This window comes from Clarias gariepinus, chromosome 22 (assembly GCF_024256425.1).
Source record: "Clarias gariepinus isolate MV-2021 ecotype Netherlands chromosome 22, CGAR_prim_01v2, whole genome shotgun sequence".
Classification (NCBI taxonomy): domain Eukaryota; kingdom Metazoa; phylum Chordata; class Actinopteri; order Siluriformes; family Clariidae; genus Clarias; species Clarias gariepinus.
This window is the reverse complement of record NC_071121.1, coordinates 18,107,551-18,130,553: the sequence shown is the minus strand read 5'-3', so window position 1 is coordinate 18,130,553 and position 23,003 is coordinate 18,107,551. Positions and strand designations below refer to the sequence as shown.

The window sequence follows — 23,003 nt, the reverse complement described above, 5'->3', positions numbered from 1 at the left end:
ATTATAAAAAGCCAGAAGAACTTCGTGTTCATAAAATAATATTAACTTACTATGATAATATATATATATATTATTCATTTATGTCTTCTGATGATGTCGACACATTTTTACGTTTTAAATAAGATATGTTGGCATATTCACGAATCAGGACATTTGCAGTTAACACTATCAGATAGCCTACTATCATGATATTTAATTAATTTCAACACCATTTAAACCAAGGCATTGCCGTGTCTTTCACTGTTTTGTTCCTGTTATGACATTATGGGGATGCATAAGTGCATATGATATGGGAAGCGTTCATGTTTTGGAAGGCACTATAAATGCTGAAAGGTATATAAAGGTTTTAAACATCTATTTTAGGTAAGGCCTTGTGTATTTCAGGAGGACAATGCAAAACCACATACTGCAGCTATTACAGCATGGCTTCATATTAGAAGTCCGAATTGGTGCTGAATTGGACTGCCAACAGTCAAGATCTTTTAACCATAGAGAATATTTGTTGCATCATTAAACATCAAAGTCTACCACAAACTCTTTAGCAGCTGGAAACCTATATCGGGGAAAAAAAAAGAAACCATATTTTAACACCAAAACTCCAAAAACACATAACCTCAATTCCCAGATGTCTTTAAACTGTTAAGAAAAGAAGAGGAGATGTCCCAACTTTTTTTGAGACCTGTAGCAAGCATCAAATTCGAAATAAGCTCATTGTGTGCATAAAATTGTAAAATTTTTAAGTTTAAACATTTATGTTTTCTGTGTTCGATTTTGAATAATATATTGGCTCATTGGCTCAAGTCTTTTTGTTTTCATTTTATTCAAATTAAAAAAATGTCCCAACTTTTACAGAATTCAGGTTGTATACAGAATTGCATTGTTTGTTGTTAGTAAGCGAATCTCCTTATCTTTTACTTAATTTAAGCAGCTCTCTAGTGCCTCAATTGGTTTATATGGCAATTTTCCAGCAGTTCTTGTATAGATGTTTGCTGGTGGACAGCCAAGATATGCGATAGGGTAAACCATATCAGGTTGACAAGTGGAGAAAGGCAATAGGGTTGTATGTATTCTTAATGTTTGCAAACAAAAAGTTTCATAGTCTATTGACTTTTTCTGCACAGCTTTTGAACTGGTGAAAGGAAGGTTTGACTGATTGAAACTCAAAAAATGATCACATTCTGTTATGTCACTGGCTATTGTGTCAATAGTAAAATTATACCATTAATAAAATAAATATAATGTAAATATATAATAAAATAAAATAAAAATATTGGGTAAAGTAATTTAACTGGAGGGTTCATGGTTATACAGAGTTAAAGCAAACTGGGTTGAGTAACACATCTTGCCTCCAAGACTTTCTGATGTCATTTGCCTTTTCACTAGATGACTGGGTACTTCAATAAATAAAATCCACTATTAATCCATTGTGCCCGAAACAAGGTTTCTTTTTAAATCTGTTTCCTCACTGCTTAATATATGTAATTGTTAAAGAATATACAGATAAAATAACATTAAAAAGGTGTGGAAGACTATGTCTTGATGCATTCTTATTATTTAATAAGTGGAATTAGCAAAACTATCTTCATGTCATTCAGAGCACAGTGGTATGTTCTCACCACTTTGATGATTGATTTCTCCCAGGCAATGGCTCTTTCCAGCTGCAGTAGACACAGGGAGAGCTGCGATGCACTTCGACACCGGTCCAAGGCCTGCCTCCAAGTTCTTAACCTAGGTGTGATTTCATTCTCTAGACTAGAAACAGTCAAAAACAACAATGTAACAACCCCAAATTGATAGTACTGCTAATAAATGTAATGTATACATTTATTTACATTTAGGCTATTGGCAGATGCTCTTGTCCAGAGCGACTTAAAGTACAAAAGTGCTTTGAAATTTCCATCTTTGGATAGATACCATCACTCAAGCACTGTTGAAAAGGTTTTTTGGTATAAATATAAATTTATATTTAACGAGCTAAAATACACTATTTACTATGTGTATACAGCGCATCCAGAAAGTATTTACAACCCAAGTTTACTTAAGATTTTTGCCAATTTATTAAAAAAAATATATATATATTGAGAAAGCTCATGTACATAAGGATTCACAGCCTTGGCTTTGAAGCTCAAAATTGAGCTCAGGTGCTGTTTTCCTAATCATCCTTGAGATTATTCTGCAGCTTAATTGGAGTCCACCTATGGTAAATTCAGTTGATTGGACATGATTTGGAAAGGCACACACCTGTCTATATAAAAGGTCCCACAGTTGACAGTTCATGTCAGAGCACAAACCAAGCATGAAGTCAAAGAAATTGTCTGTAGACCTCCGAGACAGAATTGTCTCAAGGCACAAATCTGGGAAAGGTAACAGAACAATTTCTGCTGCTTTAAAGGTCCTTTAAAGGTAAAGGTTTTTATATACTTTTTTTAAATTATTATTATTTATGAATTTCTTTCATTTTTGTGAAGCTGCTTTGAGACAATGACCATTGTTAAAAGCGCTATATAAATAAAATTGAACTGAATTGAAAGTTGAATGACAATAAACCGAAATGTAACCTAATCCTAGCAGTTTAAATCAGTTATGTTTGGCTAGTTTAATTTTGCCTTGATCAAGTTTGGCAAAATACAATGTAACATGGGCACTTTTGTCATTCTATTTCATAATATATATATTTTTTAATTTAAATAGTCCAGCACTACTTTCAATACATTATGTCACTTCACTGACGACTACTTTTTATTATAGTTAATTAGGTTTTTAATTAACCAAAACATGGGACTATTTTAAAAGAAACACGGAAATCGTGGAAAAACTACTTCTTTCATTATTCCTTTATTATTTCTTATGTCTCTGACCTGAGGTTGTCCTGGTCAATCTCCTCTCCTTCATTTGGGCATGGAAGAGGAGCTAAGCGCACCACCTCAGCAAGATTCCACAGTGGCCCCTTGAGGTAGCGCCTCTCAATATTTCTCTCCAGGTTGGTAAGGCGCATCACAGCCAGATCCAGGGGGTTTGTGGGCACACGCAAAAGATCCCACCTTTCTTTTTTGCTCCTCAACATCCAGTCTTCGCTGGGATCCACCTCATGTTCGCAATATTTAAGGTCTTCCCTGGTAGAGTCGAGGTCTGGAGCAGTGAAAATCTAACCAAATTATAAAAGAGAGGGGAAGATAGAGAAAATAGGAATAGTAGAGAAAAGCAAATTAATCCAAGGGTAAACCAGTCTTTGAAGCATTAAGAAAGCATAAACTAGAACTCAAAGTTAAACATTTTTATCTTGGGGGGGAAAAAAGGCAGACAATGTACTGTACTAGAGCTGTTAACTGTAGCAAATTACTGACTGCAACAATAATTTTCCATCTAAAACTTTTATTGAGTATCATGTAGCAGGCATGCGCTTTTTGTTTTGACACCAAGCATCACGTGATCACAAGTGAGCCAATGGTTATTCTCTCTCTCTCATGCTGTGGAATTATGGGTAATCATCTCCATTCATACATCATCACATTTCATACAAACTTAATTCTTTTGATTGTGTAAAGCTGCTTTGTGATGATGTAAATCGTTAAAAGCGCTATACAAATAAAATTTAATTGAATTGAATCTCCCATGCCTGGTCTCAGTGCACATGCGTCACTCGTATAGTCAACATTTGTGCACTTGTGTACTGTTTACTATAACACTATAAATACGAGTGCGGGACCAAGCACTATAGGGTATGCAAGACTCTCGTGTTTTCCTAATGATTTTTTTTCCCACTCTTTTGAGCTTTTGGGGGGGTCTTTACATGCTCAAAAACTCATGAATATTGGCAGGCAGCCTGGAATCTGCCACCATTCGGATGCCTGAGAGTCAAGTGGCCCGGGGGCCCCCACCCGAGATTTTGCTGCATAGCTCATACACACTTGCACATAATGTCATGGGATTTTGATATACTCCTCCTAGGGAATTTATACAATCACCGCCAAACTGGCCCTATGTAATCTAAAGACTGCATGTCATGGGCTCAACTCAAAAGGAAGGCAGTTATTTTGGGTTGTTTGCTAAAATGCACCGATGGATTTTGATATACTCCTCCTAGGGAATTTATACAATCACCACCAAACGTATTCTGTCTAAAGACATTGCAGATGCAAATGTGTAGAGAAATCTCAAATGGGTAAGCCGTGACGATGCCTTAAAACTTATACTGAAAAGTGGTTAAAACTTTGTGTGGCCTTATATTGAGTGATTTCAGTGACATCACGTTCAGTGACATCCCATTTAGTGACATCCCATTGAGTAACATCATAGTGTGATGCTTTTTTCCAGCATCTGCGGCCTATTCTACACATGTACACATCACAAATGTTAAAACACACAGAACTAAAACTGTTAACTCTCACACACGCACACACTCATTCTTACACACACACAAAAACACACTCATATGACACACACACATTCACATCTGTCTCTCACACACAGACACACGCATGCACGCATAAACACACTTATACATCACACACATACACTCACACCACAAATGTTGTGGAGAGAACACTCCCACTCGCATCTCTCACTCTCTACACAGACAGACAGACAGACACACACACAAGCAGACCAGGTTTTTGGAGGTCTTAACATAAAATTCCCCTATTCTACACACACACACACACACACACACACACACACACACACACACACACACACACACAAGCACACCAGGTCTTTAGAGGTCTTAACATAAAATTCCCCTAGTCTACACACAGACACACACACACGCACACATAACAAATGTTCACACTTAAACACACGCGCACACACATGACAATAGATAAGCCCTATTACATCATATTGTGTAAAGTGTGCAAGTTGCACACAGGTGCACCCAGGCGCCGATGGTTTTTGTACTGTAGGTCTCAACACACTCAAAAGACAAACAGGTTGTGCTGTGCACGCGGGGTGGCGATGACATAGGGTTCTTGGGGCCGCTCATCGTTGCTTGCAACTATATTTTATTTTGTGCTTGTGTGTATAGGACAACTGGCGAGGGTGAGTCTCTATTCGGTAAACTGGTGTGTGTGTGTGCTTGTGTGCGAGTGTGTGAAAGTCATCCTACACACTAATTTGTTCTGTTTTTACTTCATCTTTTGTATTAATAATTTTTTTATGACTATTTTTGAGGTGTGGAATGAATTATCTGAGATTCTATTATTCCTTATGGGAAAATTCGCTGTAATAGTCGAGTGCTTTAATATGCAAGCTTTCCGATGATATTCAACTTTCATACGATATTCTAATTAATAAACATGGACAGTACTGTACATGAATACATACATACAGGTGCATCTCAATAAAGGGTGAGGTTGAGTCTCTATTCGGTAATAATAAATTATTGATAAAAAAAAATATTTAAAAAAAAATATTGATATTGTATATATAATAAATTAGAATATCATTAAAAAGTGGATGATATTCAAAGTTAAAAAAGTTAACTCATTACAGATTCATTACACAAAGAATTATATATATAATTAAATATATATATATATATATATAGCTCTGATAACGGCCTTCAGCTCTTCTGCGTTGTTGCGTCTGGTGTCCCGCATCTTCCGCTTCACAATACCCCATACATTATTTATGGGGTTTAGGTCAGCCGAGTTTGCTGGCCAATCAAGCACAGGAATACAATGGTCCTTAAACCAGGTATTAGTAATTTTGTTAGTGTGGGCAGGTGCCAAGTCCTGCTGGAAAATAAAATCAGCATCTCAATGAAGCAGAGAAGTGCTCTTAAAGATCAAAAGAGCATAAAGTGCATGAAGTTCTCTAACACTTCCTGGTAGATGCCTGTGCTGACTTTGGACCTGATAAAATACATTGGACCCACACCAGCAGATGACATGGCAATCTGTACTATCGCTCACGTCTTATGCATGTTCTCTAGTGGAGTTTGGTGTTCCACAGGGCTTAGTTTTAGGCCCACAGCTTTTTTTTCTCTTCACATGCTTCCTCTGGGCAACATAATTCATAAGCATGGTATTAGTTTTCATTGCTATGCTGACAACACACAATTATATGTCTCAGCAAAACCAGATGGGAAAACCAGCTTACTAAAGTTAAACAATGTGTGCAGGACATAAGAGATTGATGCTAATTAACTTCCTTCTGCTTAATCCTGATAAGACATAAGTTCTAGTCATAGGACTGCATACAGCTAGAAGTAAGATTTTAGATCACACTGTAACTTTAGATGGCCTTTCTGTTCCATCAAGTGCAACAGTAAAAGACCTCGGTGTGATAATAGATTTCAGCCTTTCATTTGAAGCTTATGTAAATAATATTACCAGGATAGCATTCTTTCACCTCAGAAATATTGCCAAGATAAGAAATATATTGTCGCTAAACGATGCAGAAAAACTAGTTCATGTTTTTATCACCTCTAGGTTGAACTATTGTAATGCCTTACTGTCTGGTTGTTCAACTAGGTGCATAAACAAGCTTTAGCTTGTCCAGAATAAAGCAGCGAGAGTCCTCACTAGAACCAGAAGATACAAGCACATCACATCTTATCTTCACTTCATTGGCTCCCTGTGAATTTTCGCATTGATTTTAAAATACTCCTCTTGACATACACTACCATTCAAAAGTTGGGAGTCACCTGCAAATTTCTTTGTTTTTGTTTAATGATTTATTTTCTACATTCTACAACAATACTGGAAATTTCAAAACTATAAAAATAACACATATGGAATTAGGTAATGACATAACATCAAAAACAACAGTTAGTTGTTTTTGATGATGGCAAAGCTTTTTCTTATGAAGCCCTAAAGTTATGGAATAGCCTTCCAAATAGTGTTCGGGACTCAGAAACAGTCTCAGTGTTTAAGTCCAGGCTAAAAACCTATTTATTGAATCAAGCATTTTTATAAATAAATAAAAGGTAAAGGAGCAGATCTTAGGACTTATGGACGTAGAGTATTAGGTGAACTGGTATGTTTAGATGCTGTCTTCCCCACTCTCTGATCACTCAGGTTTGTTGACGGTGAGCTAATTGTTTGCTTTACAACTCAGGGAACCCTCATGTCTGTGTTTCCTTCTGGCTCTCCCTTTTAGTTATGCTGTTATAGTTAGTCCTGCCCGAGTCTCTGCTTGCACTCTACACTAAATATACATTAATATTATACATTATGTGACTGCGACCATACCTAACTGTTATCTCTCCTCTTCTGCTCTCCCCTTCTGCTCTCCCCTCTCCTGTTATCTCAGCCCCTCTCTCTCTTCCCTCTCTCTTTTTCCTCTCTCCTCCGCTCTCTCTTGAGCTACACATTTTGTTCCTGACCTGCCAGCGATCCAGACTTCCTCTGCCCTCTGGACCTGTCTGACCCATTCTGATGCCCCAGTTCTGGTTGAAGATCTTGTCACATGGATGCCCTCTGTGTCTTTGGGATGCGTCTGGTGTCTGGACGGTTTTACTCTACCATGAAGATGGTTCTGGCCCTAAATGGTGTTGACAGCTGTTTCTCTGAGGACTTGACTTGACTGCAGTTGCTCGATAGTTAGGACTGGAATTTCCTACAAGTGTACCTGAGTCTCCAATAACTACCTGGAATCCATATTAACATCAATTGTTATAGCTGAACTGGCTGTCACCTAACACACAGTATGAATGCAGATCAATTTCTGCTTTCTGTTTTACCCAAATGAGGATGGGTTCCTTGTTGAGTCTCGTTCCTCTCAAGGTTTCTTCCTATTACCATCTCAGGAAGTTTTTCCTTGCCACTGTCGCCCTCGGCTTGCTCACCATGGACTATATGAAGATTTTGAGTCATACACATTCAAATTTCATACAAACTTAAATAATGCTTTTGATTGTGTAAAGCTGCTTTGCGACAATGACACAATTGTTAAATGCGCTATACAAATAAAATTGAATTGAATTGAATTATGACATGGTAAGTCGTTTCTGTTGTCTCTGGTACAAGAGTGGCTGGCAGCATGGAATGAGACAGTTGTAGCTTATGTCCTGAATATTTGAACACATAACACATTCTGTGTTTAAATTTGTCATGTTGTAATTTAAAAACAAACAAATAAAAAAAATTATATTAAAAAAATTTATTTATGTTCTACTAGATTATTTTAGATGGCAGAAAAAAATAATTTGTTGAATATTAATTATAATAATGAAAAAAAGTAGGAAAATTATGTGTCCATGCTTGATGTTCTCATCCTCCGCAACACTTTTTAAGGACTGTTTAAACATATATACAGAATGTAAATAAAGTTTGATTATTAGTAATGGGAAACATGGGACAATAGATTCATTATCTCTCTTCACTTATCTCTATCTTCTGCATTCTCAACACTTGCACTAGCTTCATCTTCTTCTTTGTCTTTCGGCTGTTCCCTTTCAGGGGTCGCCACAGCGAATCATTTGCCTCCATCTAACCCTATCCTCTGCATCCTCTTCTCTCACACCAACTAACTTCATGTCCTCTCTCACTGCACTAGCTTCATATCCTAATTTATTACACCCATATACTGTACCTCCTCTTTGCCTCTTACCTGGCAGATTCATGCCCAACGTTCTCTTACCAATATACTCACTTTCCCTCCTTTGAACATGTCCGAACCATCTTAATTTGGCCTACCTAACCTCGTCCCTCAAAAAATTAATAAAAAAATAGTACTTTAATTTTAAATGCATGTGTAGAATCCACAAATTGTGTTATTTGAGGTATGTCACATCATTTTAAAAATGTCAGGTTATATTGAAATATAGAACAAAACACTGGTTGTAAATTGTGATAGGTGTTGCGGTAATGAGAGAAATCAATCAATTGGTTAAGAAAATTGTTAAATTAAAAATAAACCTTATTTCCGAACTTCAAGTAACTGTGCACGACTATTAATAATCGATTTCTTAAAATGTGAACATTTATTTGCTTTTCTTGCAGTGTTGATGTGTTTAGTGTGTTGCAGTAATGAGAATTTTAGGACTTATTTTGGAAATTATGTAAAAAAATTTGTTAAATGGTAAGGAAAAGGTCTTAAATTAATGTTTACAAATACCTCAGACTTTGTTGCTAATGTCTGGAAAAAAGGTAATTTTTTTAAATTATTTTTTTTATATTCATTTTTTGATGAGAATCACCCACATACTGAATTTTGAGTTTTTACTAGCTGTAAGCCATACTCATTAAAATGATAAGAAATAAACACTTGAAATATAACAGTTTGTGTGTAATTAATCTATATATTTTGACGATATTAAAATTTTTTGAGATGCACCTGTATATACCATTAAGATCCTTTCTATGGTTTAGGTTTAGTTTATTTATATAGCACATTTAAAACAGCCGCAAGACTGACCAAAGTGCTGTACATCCACATCATAAAACGTACATCATAAAAAGGCTAAAAATACACGATACACACAAAACTAATAAAACGAGTAGGCACAGTAGCGCCTAGTAGGCCATGGAAAACAAATAGGTTTTTAAAAGGGATTTAAAAATAGGTAAATTCGGAGCCATTCGGATATCAATTGGCAAGTCATTCCAAAGACGAGGCCCAATAACCGAAAAAGCACGGTCACCTCTACGCTTAAGTCTGGAGTGTGGGATTAAGAGGAGGTTCTGGTCACAGGATCTCAAACTTCTCAGGGGGGTATGGTGGTGCAGCAATTCAGATAAGTAAATGGGTGCTTGCTGGTGTAACGATTTACACAAATTTTACACAAATAGTAAAATTTTAAAATGAATTCTAAATTTCTAACTTCCCAAATAAACACCAGAGGGAAGGGTAGGCGGTGCCTTGTTCAAGAGGAGGTAAGAGCAGCAGTGGAGGAGACGAGATCCTGCAAGGCTGTGGGATAAAGGCTACAAGAGGCCTGGACAAGATGGGAAAATGCAGTTGAGAGGAAAGTGACCTGGACTGAAATCTGGAAAGCCGAGCCTCACCACATTAACTTTCTTCTTCAAGCAGTGTATAATGTGCTTCCATGTCCATCTAATCTACACACATGGGGCATAGCAGAAACACCTACATGCCTATTGTGTTCCAAGAGAGGCACGCTAGAGCACATCCTGGGCTGCTGCAGCACAGCCCTTCAAGACGAAACTATGGAGATGATTATTGCCCTTGTTAGAGCTGGGGAGCAGGTAACCTCAGTCAAAAGAACTCCGGCAGGGATCCTGACCTCAGCTAGAGATTGGCAGCTTTTGGTGGACCTTGAACGACAGCTACATCCCCAGCCACATTGCTGTCACTACCCTATGACCAGACATGGTACTTGTGTCCGAGGCTACAAAGCAAGTTGTGGTGTTGGAGCTTACAGCTTACAGAGAGAAAGCTATTCAGGTAGGCGGGATTGGTCGGTGACTGTCAGCAGACTGGGTGGAGAGCGAGGTGCCTTCCATTAGAGGTTGGATGCAGAGGTTTTGTGGCCCATTCCTTAGGCTGAGTCCTAAGCAGTTTAGGCATCATTGGAGAGCGAAAGAGGAGAGCTATCCGCAGTACCATCGAAGCGGCAGAGAGGGCCTAAAGATGGCTGTGGCTTAAGAGAGGCCAACCATGGAGTCGTGGTAGCTAGTTAGCCATCTGGACATAAGCTGGGGTCTGATCAACCCCGGCTGGGTCACCTGGTTAAAGGTGTATGATGTTGAAAGACCCGAAACACCCAATGATTCCAGAACCATCACTGAAGATGTGTCCAGATGCATCAGCAGATGTATTTACATAGTACCGTGAAACCTTGGATTGCAAGAAATTCGTTCCATTAAAACATTTGTATATCAAAGCGAATTTCCCACATATACCCCCAAACTTATATTATTTGTTCCACAACCCCCAAAAAAAAAATATAAAAATAATTAACACAAAATATAAAGTAAAAATAAAGCGAATTAACCTGAAAAAAATCCCGACAGATAAGTGTTTCCGTTGGTGTTTGTATGCACACACTGTATGTACTGGGCAGGTGGAGAGAGAGAGAGAGAGAGAGAGAGAGAGAGAGAAAATGAATCTTTAACCTCTCTATTGACAATTGCTTTTGCTTTACAGGCATGCGCACACACGTGTGTTATAATAAACACGTGTGTGCATGTAAAAGATGCTTTACATGTAAAAGATGCTTTTCCAAGATTTCAATCCGAGGGTCCACTGTAGGATGCCATGGATTGAAATCAATGCAGGGTCCACATCCTAAACAAGACACATGTACTGGCCCATCTAAAGTTTGCCAATGACAGAAAATGATGATGAGGGATCAATGGATGGAGCCAGAGGTTGTGCGAGCGTGGCCCACCAAACAGAAAAAATATGTTAGGATATTATGACTAAAATGAAGCGACTCACATCGGCGTGTGTTTCGCACAGCGCCACAAAGACAGTGCTTATTTAACATGTATAAATGTGTGTTTGTTGTATTTTTGGGAAAGAGAAATCCCTTATAAATCTCCAATATCGACGCACGCATTCATCTGACTTTAGATCAAAACTCGACAAAGTGAAAGAGCGCACACGCGCCGCGGGTCCACATGAATATTTTACATTCACTAAAAGGCTTATTCACAACCACATTTCAGCTATTCACAGACATACATCATGCTGTGTTGTTGGTACACACTTTCACTTTTCATCTGCCCTTTGATCAAAATGCTCCTGATATGAGCCGACACGAGCAGCTTTGTTTCAGTCATAATATTCACCTATCATAAAAAGGGGGCGACATATACCTGCTGATTAAGCACTGCATTTTGTTAAAGCGCAATGTGAGCAGCTTTAATCAATAATAATTAAATAATTATTCAATGCTGGACATAAACAGCAGAAAGCAAAATGATTATTATTTTTTTGCTGTTTGGGGGCAGCGTTGAATGATTATTTGAAACTGAAGTGCTTTGTATAGATTCATGCCACAAGTAATTTTATCATACAAAGATTATTATGTTGTGTTCGGACCACTGAGCTTCTGTGGATTCCTAAATTGACATTTTTACCATTAAAAATACAAATGTTTTTACAAGCCCTTGAGCTGTTGTTTGTGCTGTTTTCTTTAATAATAACACTAGACAGATAGAAACAGAGAGTCTGTCTAAACAAAATTAATTGCAGCAGTTTTGCAAAATGTCCCTTTGCGCCACCTGGTGGTCATTTCACAAATTACTTTGAACTACGACTTATTCATTTTGGCTGTTGCCATTTGGCCGCGGCAGAGTGCGCGGCAGTAATAGACATTCCCCTTGAGTAACCATTGTATTGTAACATTTTTGGTAAGAACCTCCTGAAGATGGGTCGTGGATGGGTCTTTCAGCATGACCCAAACATACAGCCAAGGCAACAAAGACGTGGCTCAATTCAATTAAATTTATTTAATTGAATTTATTTGTATAGCGCTTTTAACAATTGCCATTGTCGCAAAGCAGCTTTACACAATCAAAATAATTATTTAAGTTTGTATAGAATTTGACTATATATGAATCAAAATGGTCAGATAGTCCCTGGTGAGCAAGCAGAGGGTGACAGTGGCAAGGAAAAACTCCCTGAGATGGTAGCAGGAAGAAACCTTGAGAGGAAGGAGACTCAACAGGGAACCCATCCTCAATTGGGTGAAACAGAGAGCAGGAATTGATCAGCATTCATAGTGTGTGTTAGATGGCAGCCAGTTCAGCTATAACAGTTGATGTTAATCGATGTTAATATAGATTCCAGTTAGTTATTGAAAACTCAGGTAGACTTGTATGAAGTTCCAGTCCTGAATTATCGAACAGTCAAGTCATCAGAGAAACAGCTGCCAACACCAGTCGAGGCCAGAACCATCTTCTATGTAGAGAGAACCATCCCCAGACACGAGACGCATCCCAAAGAGACACACGGGGCATCCTTGTGAGGAGATCTCGAACCAGAAGCGGGGCACCAAAATGGGTCAGACAGGTCCGGAGGGCAGAGGGACTCTGGATCACTGGCAGCTCAGGAACGACATGTGTAAGAAGAAGCACATTGTCCAGCCAGTCTGTTGATCTTAATCCTATAGAAAATTTATGGAGGGAGCAGAAACTTCAAGTTGGCAAACGACAGGAAAAATCCCTATTGAGATGTGTGCAAACTTGGTGACTAACTACAAGCATGCCAGTAAGGGTTTCGCCACCAAGTACTAAGTCATTTTTTGTTTGAGGATCAAATTCTTATTTTATCTTATTTAAATGCATTTTTTATTTTTTTTTTTTACAATTATCCTATGCCAAGACCCTAAATTTGTTTGTAAGTGGGCAAACTTTAAAAATCTGCAGGAGATTAAATTATTTAATGTAATTAATTGTGAGTGAGTGTGTGTGTGTATATATATATATATATATATATATATATATACTACTCACAATAAGTTAGGGATATTGTGAGAGACTAAGTAGATGTCACATACGGTGTTTGTTTCATTTCAGACATTTTTGGGATAGGAAGGCAATTGTATTAGGGTGATAGACACACCTTATCTTGTGTTTTCCATGTGACGGTCTCATTGGCCCCAATATAAGGTGTAACTTATATTGGGGCCAATCCCAAAAAACAACCTTTTTCAATGTAACATCAATTTCAACATTGTAAGTATAAAAAGCTGGTATTGCAGTCAGATGTTGCTCGTGAACTTGGTGTGTCTCAAATTGTCATCAGCAGACTTGCATCAAGACATAGAACTACTGGCAGAGTTCATGACAGACCCAGGAGTGGAGCGACACGAGTGACAGACCACAACGATGACCAAAACCTACAGTAAGGACCTAATCACTCAGACATCGTTATGCAACTGCTACACAGCTGCAGGCCCGTTTACGAGATGCGAGGGGTACTAGGGTTACCAGACAAACCATTCGCAACTGACTCCACTGCTTTGCCTTGAACGTTTGCAGTGGGCACAAGACCATGTGACCTGGACAATGCAGGAGTGGTATACCGTCCTGTGCACACAAATGATTGTCGTCAGCCTTGCTGAAGAAGGCGAGGTGAGCGATTCGCTGAGGTCAGCATGGTCCCCAGGGTTTGCTTTGGTGGTGGAGGTGCAACAGTCTGGGCAGGCATCACCAGTCAGCGCAAAACAGATTTGGTTATTGTACATGGCTCAATTACTGCACGTTTTTACCTCAAAGACATCACAGAACCCATCATCATCCCCCTTAATTGCATTGTAATATTTTCATAACTGGAACTATGGACATAATTTGTGTATGTAGACGTATTGGGGGTCTTTTTATTGAAAACGCAACATTTAAATTTATTTCTGATCAAAAGAATTAAATGAACGAAATGACTCAAAAGAAGATTTGTTCATTTTGATAAACGAGATTCAAAGAACCGAGTCACTAAAATTATTCAAACTTCCCATCACTAGTCTCCAGATCTCAACCCTTCAACCCTATAGAAAACCTTGTAGAAAGTCAGTGTTGCCCAGCGATAGATATATACACACACTTTATATATGATTGCTGAAGATCATTTGAAACATCACATTGTATCAACACATTACTTCAACACAAATTCAGGGAAACGATTTCATGTATTTACATTAAATTATTTGAGTGGATTTGATGCTTTTGCAAATCGCCATCCCCTTATGTTTTATCTTTAGTGGTAAAAGTAGGACAGAATTTTGCTTTATATTATTTATTTACATTATTATTAATATTTATTATATACGTACATTGTACTGCCTTCTTCACAAGCAAAATGTCCTCATCCTCCCCCCATGTTTTCCTTTTTTCCTCAAAGTCATTTTTATCAGATTCTGACGGTCCTACAGAGCTCTATTATAGGAGCTTTAAATAGTTGTGATTGGAGTCTGATTAGAATAGCATCATGCAGCTGAGTCACGCATCTATAAGTTTTGTCTTTATGCATAAAGCTTTCCCACAACTGCCACTGATTTCACTATTTTGCTTTTACAACGTGTAAAATTACAAAAATCTCCAAAAGCTACAACATCCGCTGTGATTATAGTGGATGTTCTAGTTTTACAAAAATCTCTTAAAGCTACATATATAAAAAAGTATAACAAACAAGCAAATAGTCAGTTTGAGTTTTCTCAAAATTCAGGTCAATTCACCTGATCTATGGTGGATTGACCTGAATTTTCAGAAAACTTAAACTGACTGTTTGCTTGTTTGTTATACTTTTTTCTTTACTCTTCTTTTACAGTCTGTAATCTGTAATGTAATGTATATTTAATGTTGGTTTTGTTTATTGATTTAAATGAAATAAAATTCATGATCAGGTTTTTCATGTTTGTTGAGTGTATATACCCAAGATGGTTAAAAATCTAAATCATCAATCAAAGTCTTATACAAGACGATAAAGTGTAAAATATAATAGATATTATAAGAATGGAAATAAACCAACACTAAATGCTTAATTAATATCCAGAAGGTTAAATCTGCATTTCTATTAACACACTTTTATTTCCCACCTTAAGCTGCAGGTCAGCACCCAGCACCCTTTGCTCCAGATACTCCACCATTTGCAGGATGCTAATGTCAATCTGCAGGGCATGCTTCTGCTCTACCCATGGCTGCTTGGCCACTTCCAGCAAGGCTCTATCATCCTCCATCTTCAGGTGAAAGATAGGATCTAATACATACATACAAAAGAAAAATATATGATGTAGAAATATGTGACATAATACACTTCTCCAACTTTAACACACTTGTGCAGCAACAGTACAATCAATAAATCAAGAATATGTTCACATTACAAGTCTGATTGCCCCCTTGACCTTTGTCAGTTATATAGTTGACTTTTTTTAACTATAGGGCAAAATTCAATCTCCTCTTTATCGCCAAGATTATCACACCCCGTTATGCTCTTACCATTATAGGCATAAAATTCATGGAATATATCAGTCAGAACTTAGACATCATCCTAGCACAGTGACAGTGCTAATGTTATTGACCTACTACTGGTCTTTGCTTTTATTGTTTTACCTTGGTGCAACTTTTGACACAAGTGACCACATTATTCTTCTTGATAAATCAGAAAATATTGTAGGTGTTAACAAACAGTCTACTTCTGGCTCAGGTCTTATTTGACTGATCGGTAGGAATTTTTAGATCTAAATAGTGAATTTTTTATGTACTAAAGCATAGTTGGGTTTTAAAGGGTTGAATTTTAGGTTCACATATATTTTTTCTATATATGCTACTATGCTACCTCTGGGTAACATAATTTGTAGGCAGGGTAAATAAATAAATAAATAACTTATAAATGACTCAGTTAAGTAATTAAGTGTAAAGTAAAAATAAATCCCGACAGTGTTTCTGTTAGTGTTTGTCTGCGCCATGTATATTATACATACGTAATATGTATATATAAAGTTTTATTTGTATAGCACTTTTAACAATTGTCATTGTCGCAAAGCAGCTTTTGCACAAAGCACAAACTTTACACAGAGCAGGGGAGATAATAACCCACAATTCCTCAGCACGAGAGAGAGGAAAAAACATTGGCTCAGTTGTGATTACGTGACACTCTGCGTCAAAACAAGAAGCACATGTGTGCTACATAATACAGTCGAACCTCGGATTACGAGCATAATTCGTTCCGGAAGCAGGCTCGTATTTTAAAACACTCGTAAATCAAAACATTAAAACATTTCCCCATAAGAAATTATGTAAATTAAAATTATTCGTTCCACAGCCCATAAAAATAAACACATAAAAATAATTAACACAAAATATAAAGTAAAAATAAAAAAGAGAAAAGAGCGTGTGTGTGTGTGTGTGTGTGTGTTTGTGTGTGAACCGGCGCGGTGTCAAATTACGCGCATGCACACACATAACACACACACACTGCAGCGCAAGAGAAAGAAAAACACACACACACACACACGGATGTTGATTATACCAGTAAGAGACGAGCACCAAGACCCAGCAGGGGAGATGATTACCCGCAGCGCAAGAGAGAGAAAAACCTTTGGCTAGGTGTGATCACATGACGCTTGGCATCAAATCAAGAAGCGCATGCATGATACATGATACTCGGTGCTCGTAAACGAAGACAATGCTCGTTTTCCAAGTCAAAATTTATTTAAAATCTTTGCTCGTCTTGCGGAACACTCGTAAACCGTGTTACTCGTAATCCTAGGTTTCACTGTACTCGTTATTTGTAAACCAAGACTTGCTCGTTTTTCCAAGTCAAAATTTATTAAAAATTTTTGCTCATCTTGTGGAACACTCGCAAAACTGCGTTACTCCCAATCCAAAATTTCACTGTATTTTAATTCAAACATGAATCCAATGACTCTTGTCCCTGATGAACAAGCCAAAGGAAACACTCCCTGAAATTCATCAATAAAGGCTTTTGAGCACCGCAATGATGCTACCAAGCTCAAACATGTTTAGACCAAAGAATGTCAGCAGAGAACTCTGCAGATTAAGAATGTGTTGTTTTCTTAAAGATGATTTTTCCAACTTAGTGTTTATTTAGATTCAGACCGACTAAATTTAAGAATGCGCCACTAGGACCCTAAAGCACAGACATACATACACGCATACAGACACACCATGGAACCAAAAAAGTCTTTGCTTTACTTTGTTTAAAGCAGAGATGCACATTACCAATAGGCACGTTTTCATACCTCTGACCGTCTTTTGTCTTGTAAATGTTGTATTCTTTATGTAGGTTGGGGGGTTACATACACACATACCATTTTAAAGAAGGAAAAATGTTCACAAGCAAATCTCTCTTTTTTTTGCAAGTACACAAGCAAATTTTTTTAATCTGTCTTTAACGAAGCAGACGAAAAGTCTAGTCTATGGTGTAGTGGATAGAAAAACTGCTAGTAACCCGGTTGTAACTAGGAATACTGGGTTCGCGTCTCTGCAGTGACCCGAATATAACTTATACTTTTTTCTTACACCATGTTTTCTCAGCGTCTATCCAGACATTTTTTTCACTGCAGTTCATAGTTCTGTAACATTCTTAAAACTCCTCTCTCTGTTGATATCACTGTAAGTATCCATATAAATTGCATGCATAATCAGTGTAATTGCTTATACAGTATTTCGTTTGGTGAAGATGGATAAAAAGTAATCTTTTATGTTATAATGTTAATGGGGGAGCAGCATCATCCATATATAATACTGTTAGTCACAATCCTTTTTTTACATTAAGGCTACTACTACCACTTAGTCAGGAGTTCCCTTCGAACCACGTGAAGTCAGCCGACCGCATCTTTTCGAACTGCTCACTCACGCACACACACTCGGAGGACAGCACCATCCGCTCCTTCTGCTTGCATAAGCTCACAGACGCCTCTGATTGGCTGTAGAGCCGTGATTAATGTGAAAGCACTAAGTACCTCTCATCCCTCACCTCTGAGAGAGCTCGGCCAATCAGCTCTCTCTAGCCCTTTGGCTGCAAAAGGTTACACCCGGGAATGGTGGCACCCGGCACCCTGCAAATAATTAAATGCCGACCTTAATGGGCATGTTTACTGTGAAATATAGACAGGCCTTTTTGGAAATAGGAGAAGAAGGGGCTTACTGTAAGTGCCCGCTTGGCCTGCATAGTTAAAACTGCACCGAGCCAAGCTCCCCAATCAGGATATAGTTTATCTAGCCATCTACAGTACATCATCAAGGATTTAACCCATCCAGGTGACAGACTGATACTGGGCAAAAGATACAAGACAATCAAGACATACATTAACAGACAGTTAAAAAACTAAAAAACAGTTTCCTCCCCAGAGCTGGAGCTTGCACTACACCCCCCTTCCTTCACACACACACACACACACACACACACACACACGTACACACAGGCACACAGGCACACAGACAGGCACACACACACACACACACAGGCACACAGACAGGCACACACGCGCGCACACACAAACAAACACACACACACACACCCACCCACACCCACCTGCTGAAAACTAAAGACAGCAGCGAACCAAGCTCTTACTCACCCGTTTATTTACCTTCTTTCCAAGTTTCTGCTTATACATTGAATTCCAGAACAATACAATAAATAAACTTTTTATAATTTGTGCAATGCGTTCTTTTTACTGACAAGACCTGTTTGCACAGGTTTAACCATCCATACATTTCATGGAATATACTGCTATATTTATATATTTTTTTGCGTAATTATCTTTTTTGTCTTATTTTTACATACTGTTTATTGCTGGTGGTCTCTGAGAGCTACCAAACAAATTTTGTTATATATTTATTACTCACCTGTCATGGGTTGTGTACAGTATGCAGTCAGAAATTCCATGTGTTTGGTAAGGTTCTTGCAAAGAACCTTTTCTCTTATACCACGGGGATGAAGAGCAGTCAAAATTGCCGTAAGTTCCGCAGGCTTTCTGATCCACCACCAACCTTTCACCATCTCTGGAAATGGAAAATATCGTGTATCATTTAAGACCTTCGAAAACAACATCAACTGCAAAAAAAATGTCAGTTTAATATTTTTACAACTAACCATTAGTCAGCTGCAAAATTATTTAGACCCTCAAAGAGTGAAAAAGATCAAATTATGTTTGTAAAATTATCTTTATATTTACTAAAAATATAGTAAAAATATATTAATTGGGGCCTTTACGCTGGTTTATCCCTTTTAACCCCAAATGCAGCCCTTGCTTTAAAACCCATGTCTCAAACCATTATGAGACACTCAGAGCTATTACTTATTTAAACAACCAATCTATTAGGGCACACCTGGAAAAAGATAACACCTGTCAGTTACATGGTCTTACATTTTTGGGTGATTTGAAAAATTGGTTGGTTAAAAAAGGCCATTTTTAAGTTATCACATCTAGATATCAAAAGCTGACATTCTAATCTATCTTCCTAAATTCATTTTTTATTCTAAACCCAAATGTTTTGACTGTAAATAAACACATAATAAAAAGTGGCCATTATGTTCATGAAAGCATATATAATAATGTCCAAATAAAAATATATATATATTTAAACTCAAAGCAGCACTGTGAGCAGTTCCTAATTATATAATGGATTCTGATAATATGTCCTATAAAACCGTAATAATTTTCAATGTAACAAACACCACAGCCAAAGTAAATCTGTTAAAATATTATATATTGGTTATTGTCATCATAGCATGAGGCAGTCACCAATATCCTCCACAGTGGGTACTAATCTTTTTTTATTTTTATTTTTTTATTTATATATATACTGTAAGGTTGTAGCACAGCAGTCATATCTACATTCATACCTACTGTACATTTATGACATGTCCATTCAGTTACATTATAGGTCTCATCATAGTACAGATACAGCACCAGTTAAAGTGGTAAACCATGGTTGCGTCTGCTTGATTGTGTTCCTTGACCATAATGCAGCTTTTCACACTATTAATCATAATATTCTACTTGACAAATCAGAATATGTTGTAGAAGTTAAGGGAATATCCCTCTCCTGCCACATGCTTTATTTTTTTCCATCTTTATCAGTTTGTAAATGTAAATGGTACTTCTGTGTACACACTGAAGTAATATTTGTAGTTTTACAAGGTTCAGTTTTAAGGTCATAGCTTGTTTCTCTGTATATGCCTCCTCTGGGTAATATAATTTGTAAAGAGGGTTTAGGTTTTCACTTTTATACTGATAACACATTTGCTTTATTTTTTAATTTTTATTCCATGGTAAAATGGTTTTTAAAGCACTACACAATAAAACAGTTTGTACAACTTGAATGACTTGAAAATGTTTTTTCTGCATTATCTGGTCTGGTCATTATTATAATCTTAGTATACCTACAGTAGAAACCAGATATTTACATGACACTTCAGAAAAAACACAAACTTTTTTCTTTAGTGTCAAACATTAAATCAAAGAAAACTTTTTCTGTTTTAGATCAATAAATATTAACATATCCTTTGCATTTGTTAATTGTCAGAATCGAAAGAGGGAGAATTTTATGGAATTTCTTTTTATTACTTTCAGCAGTCAAAAATTTTACAGTTTCTTAGTATTCGGTAGAATTGCCCCGAAACTGTTTCACTTGGGGCAAACGTTTCAGGTATCCTTCCACAAGCTTTCTACAATAGTTTGCTGTAATTTTGGCCCACTAGTGACAAAACTGATGTAATTGGGTCAAGGTTTGTAGGCCGGCTTGCTCGCACTCGCCTTTTTAGTGCCGCCCACAAAATTTCTACGGGATTGAGATCGGGGCTTTGTGATGGCTACTCCAATACCTTGACTTTGTTGTCTTTAAGCCACTTTGTAACTAATTTGGAGGTATGATTGGGGTCATTGTCCATTTGGAAGACCCATTTGTGCCCAAGCTTTAACTTCCTGGCTGATGTCTTCAGATGTTGCTTAATTATATCCACATAGTTTTTTTGTGATGCCATCTATTTTGTGAAGTGTACCAGTCCCTTCTGCAGCAAAGCAGCCCCACAACATTATACTACCACCCCTATATACTTCACAGTTGGGAAGTTTGCCTTTTTTCCTCCAAATATATTGTTTATCATCATGGCCGAACAGTACATGTCCATACCACAGGACATGTCTCCAGACATTACGATTTTTGCAAACTGCAGTTGGCTTTTTTATGGTGGTTTTGAAGTAATGGCTTTCTCCTCCCAGGGTAACCTTTCAGCTCATGGTGGTACAGGACTAGTTTTACTGTGAATAATGACACTGTCCTACCAGTTTCAGCCAGCATATTTACAAGGTCTTTTGCTGTTGTCCTGGGGTTGATTCAGAAGCTTCTTAAACTCAGAATAGAATAATCTGGATTTTTATTTTTGTTTAAAGACACAATAAACATAGTGTATGTATACTTCTGACTTAGATAAAAGTGATAAAAATTCTACCTTGCTTCTGACATTTAACAAATGCAAAAAATATTTTAATATTTATTGATCTAAAACAGAAAAGGTTTAATCTGATTTAATGTTTGTCAGAAAAGAAAAAAAGTTTGTGTTTTTTTTTCTGAAGTGTATGTAAATATCTGGTTTCAACTGTATCATCATTATAAAAATAATTAACTTCATTTTCAAAAACTATACAGTAAAACCTTGGATTGCGAGCATAATTCATTCCAGAAGGGTGCTTATTTTCCCATAAAAAATCACTAAAGTGCTTATTACAAGAAAAAGAGTAACTTATGTTATGCTGTGATTGTTGTTTAAGTTTAAATGTATTCACAAAAAAAATGTAATATGATGTTGTGTATTACATGTCCTTTAAAGGATTAATAGAATAGTATGTGTTAGTTGTGTTGGAAGCTCAGTTAAATAATTTTGTTGGTGTATTTGTTAAAATTTTATTTAACTGGTGTGTTTTAGGAGTAGTGATTTAACTGTTATTTACCAGGAATATTGATGTACCCTTTTTTCTGGTTTTCATTTAAGGTTATCGACCTTGTTTTCTCTCCCTCACTTAGTCAAATCTATTTTGAACAATTGTTGTGTAACCTGCAAAGCTGTCAGACACAAGAATTAAAAGTGATTCCAGAGTTGATTTCCGTGTCCCCTGTAGTTGGCTATGGCTTTTTTCGAGTTTGAAGCAGAGGCTGATGTGCAAATTCCCAGATAACTCGACAGTCGATAACCAAGTGTAGCAGTGTGCAGATCAGTAAAGTCCGGAGACAAAGCACTGCTGACACAGGTTTAAGAGGATAATATCCTAGCAAAATGGCAGAAGAAACCTTTGGAAAAACAGTTGAGCAAGTGAAAAGGGAGATAACTTCTGCAAAAAGTAGCTTCACCAAGCAAGCTAACTTTCTCAACAGAGAAGCACGTAATTTGCCAGAATCAGAACTCAAAAAGGAATTCAAAAAGCTCTCCACTGGAGGAAGGAAAGTTTTTGAAACCAATGAGGATTACAAGGCTGGGTTACTGGCAGAAATCAAAGCTCACCTAAAAGACGGTGAAGAGGTTTCACTTTCAGCACAGCAAGAAGCTGATTTTGAAGAAACAGAGGAAGTATGTAATGCGAGGCTTGAAAAAATTGACGAGCTAGTGCAAACTGACCTCTGGAAAGGATA

At 37.3% G+C, this 23,003-nt stretch overlaps 1 protein-coding gene across 2 annotated transcripts in view; it reads right to left on the bottom strand.

The window, feature by feature from the left end:
- baz2a (bromodomain adjacent to zinc finger domain, 2A) overlaps positions 1 to 23,003 on the bottom strand; it is a 116,335-nt gene that overhangs the window by 11,553 nt on the left and 81,779 nt on the right. For both annotated transcript variants that reach the window (XM_053482655.1, XM_053482656.1), the window contains 4 exons: positions 19,221 to 19,376; positions 15,446 to 15,606; positions 2,859 to 3,145; positions 1,617 to 1,752 (listed from right to left, as the gene is read on the bottom strand). In XM_053482655.1, coding sequence (XP_053338630.1) covers positions 1,617 to 1,752; positions 2,859 to 3,145; positions 15,446 to 15,606; positions 19,221 to 19,376 — 740 coding nt within the window. The remainder of the gene's footprint in view (positions 1 to 1,616; positions 1,753 to 2,858; positions 3,146 to 15,445; positions 15,607 to 19,220; positions 19,377 to 23,003) is intronic.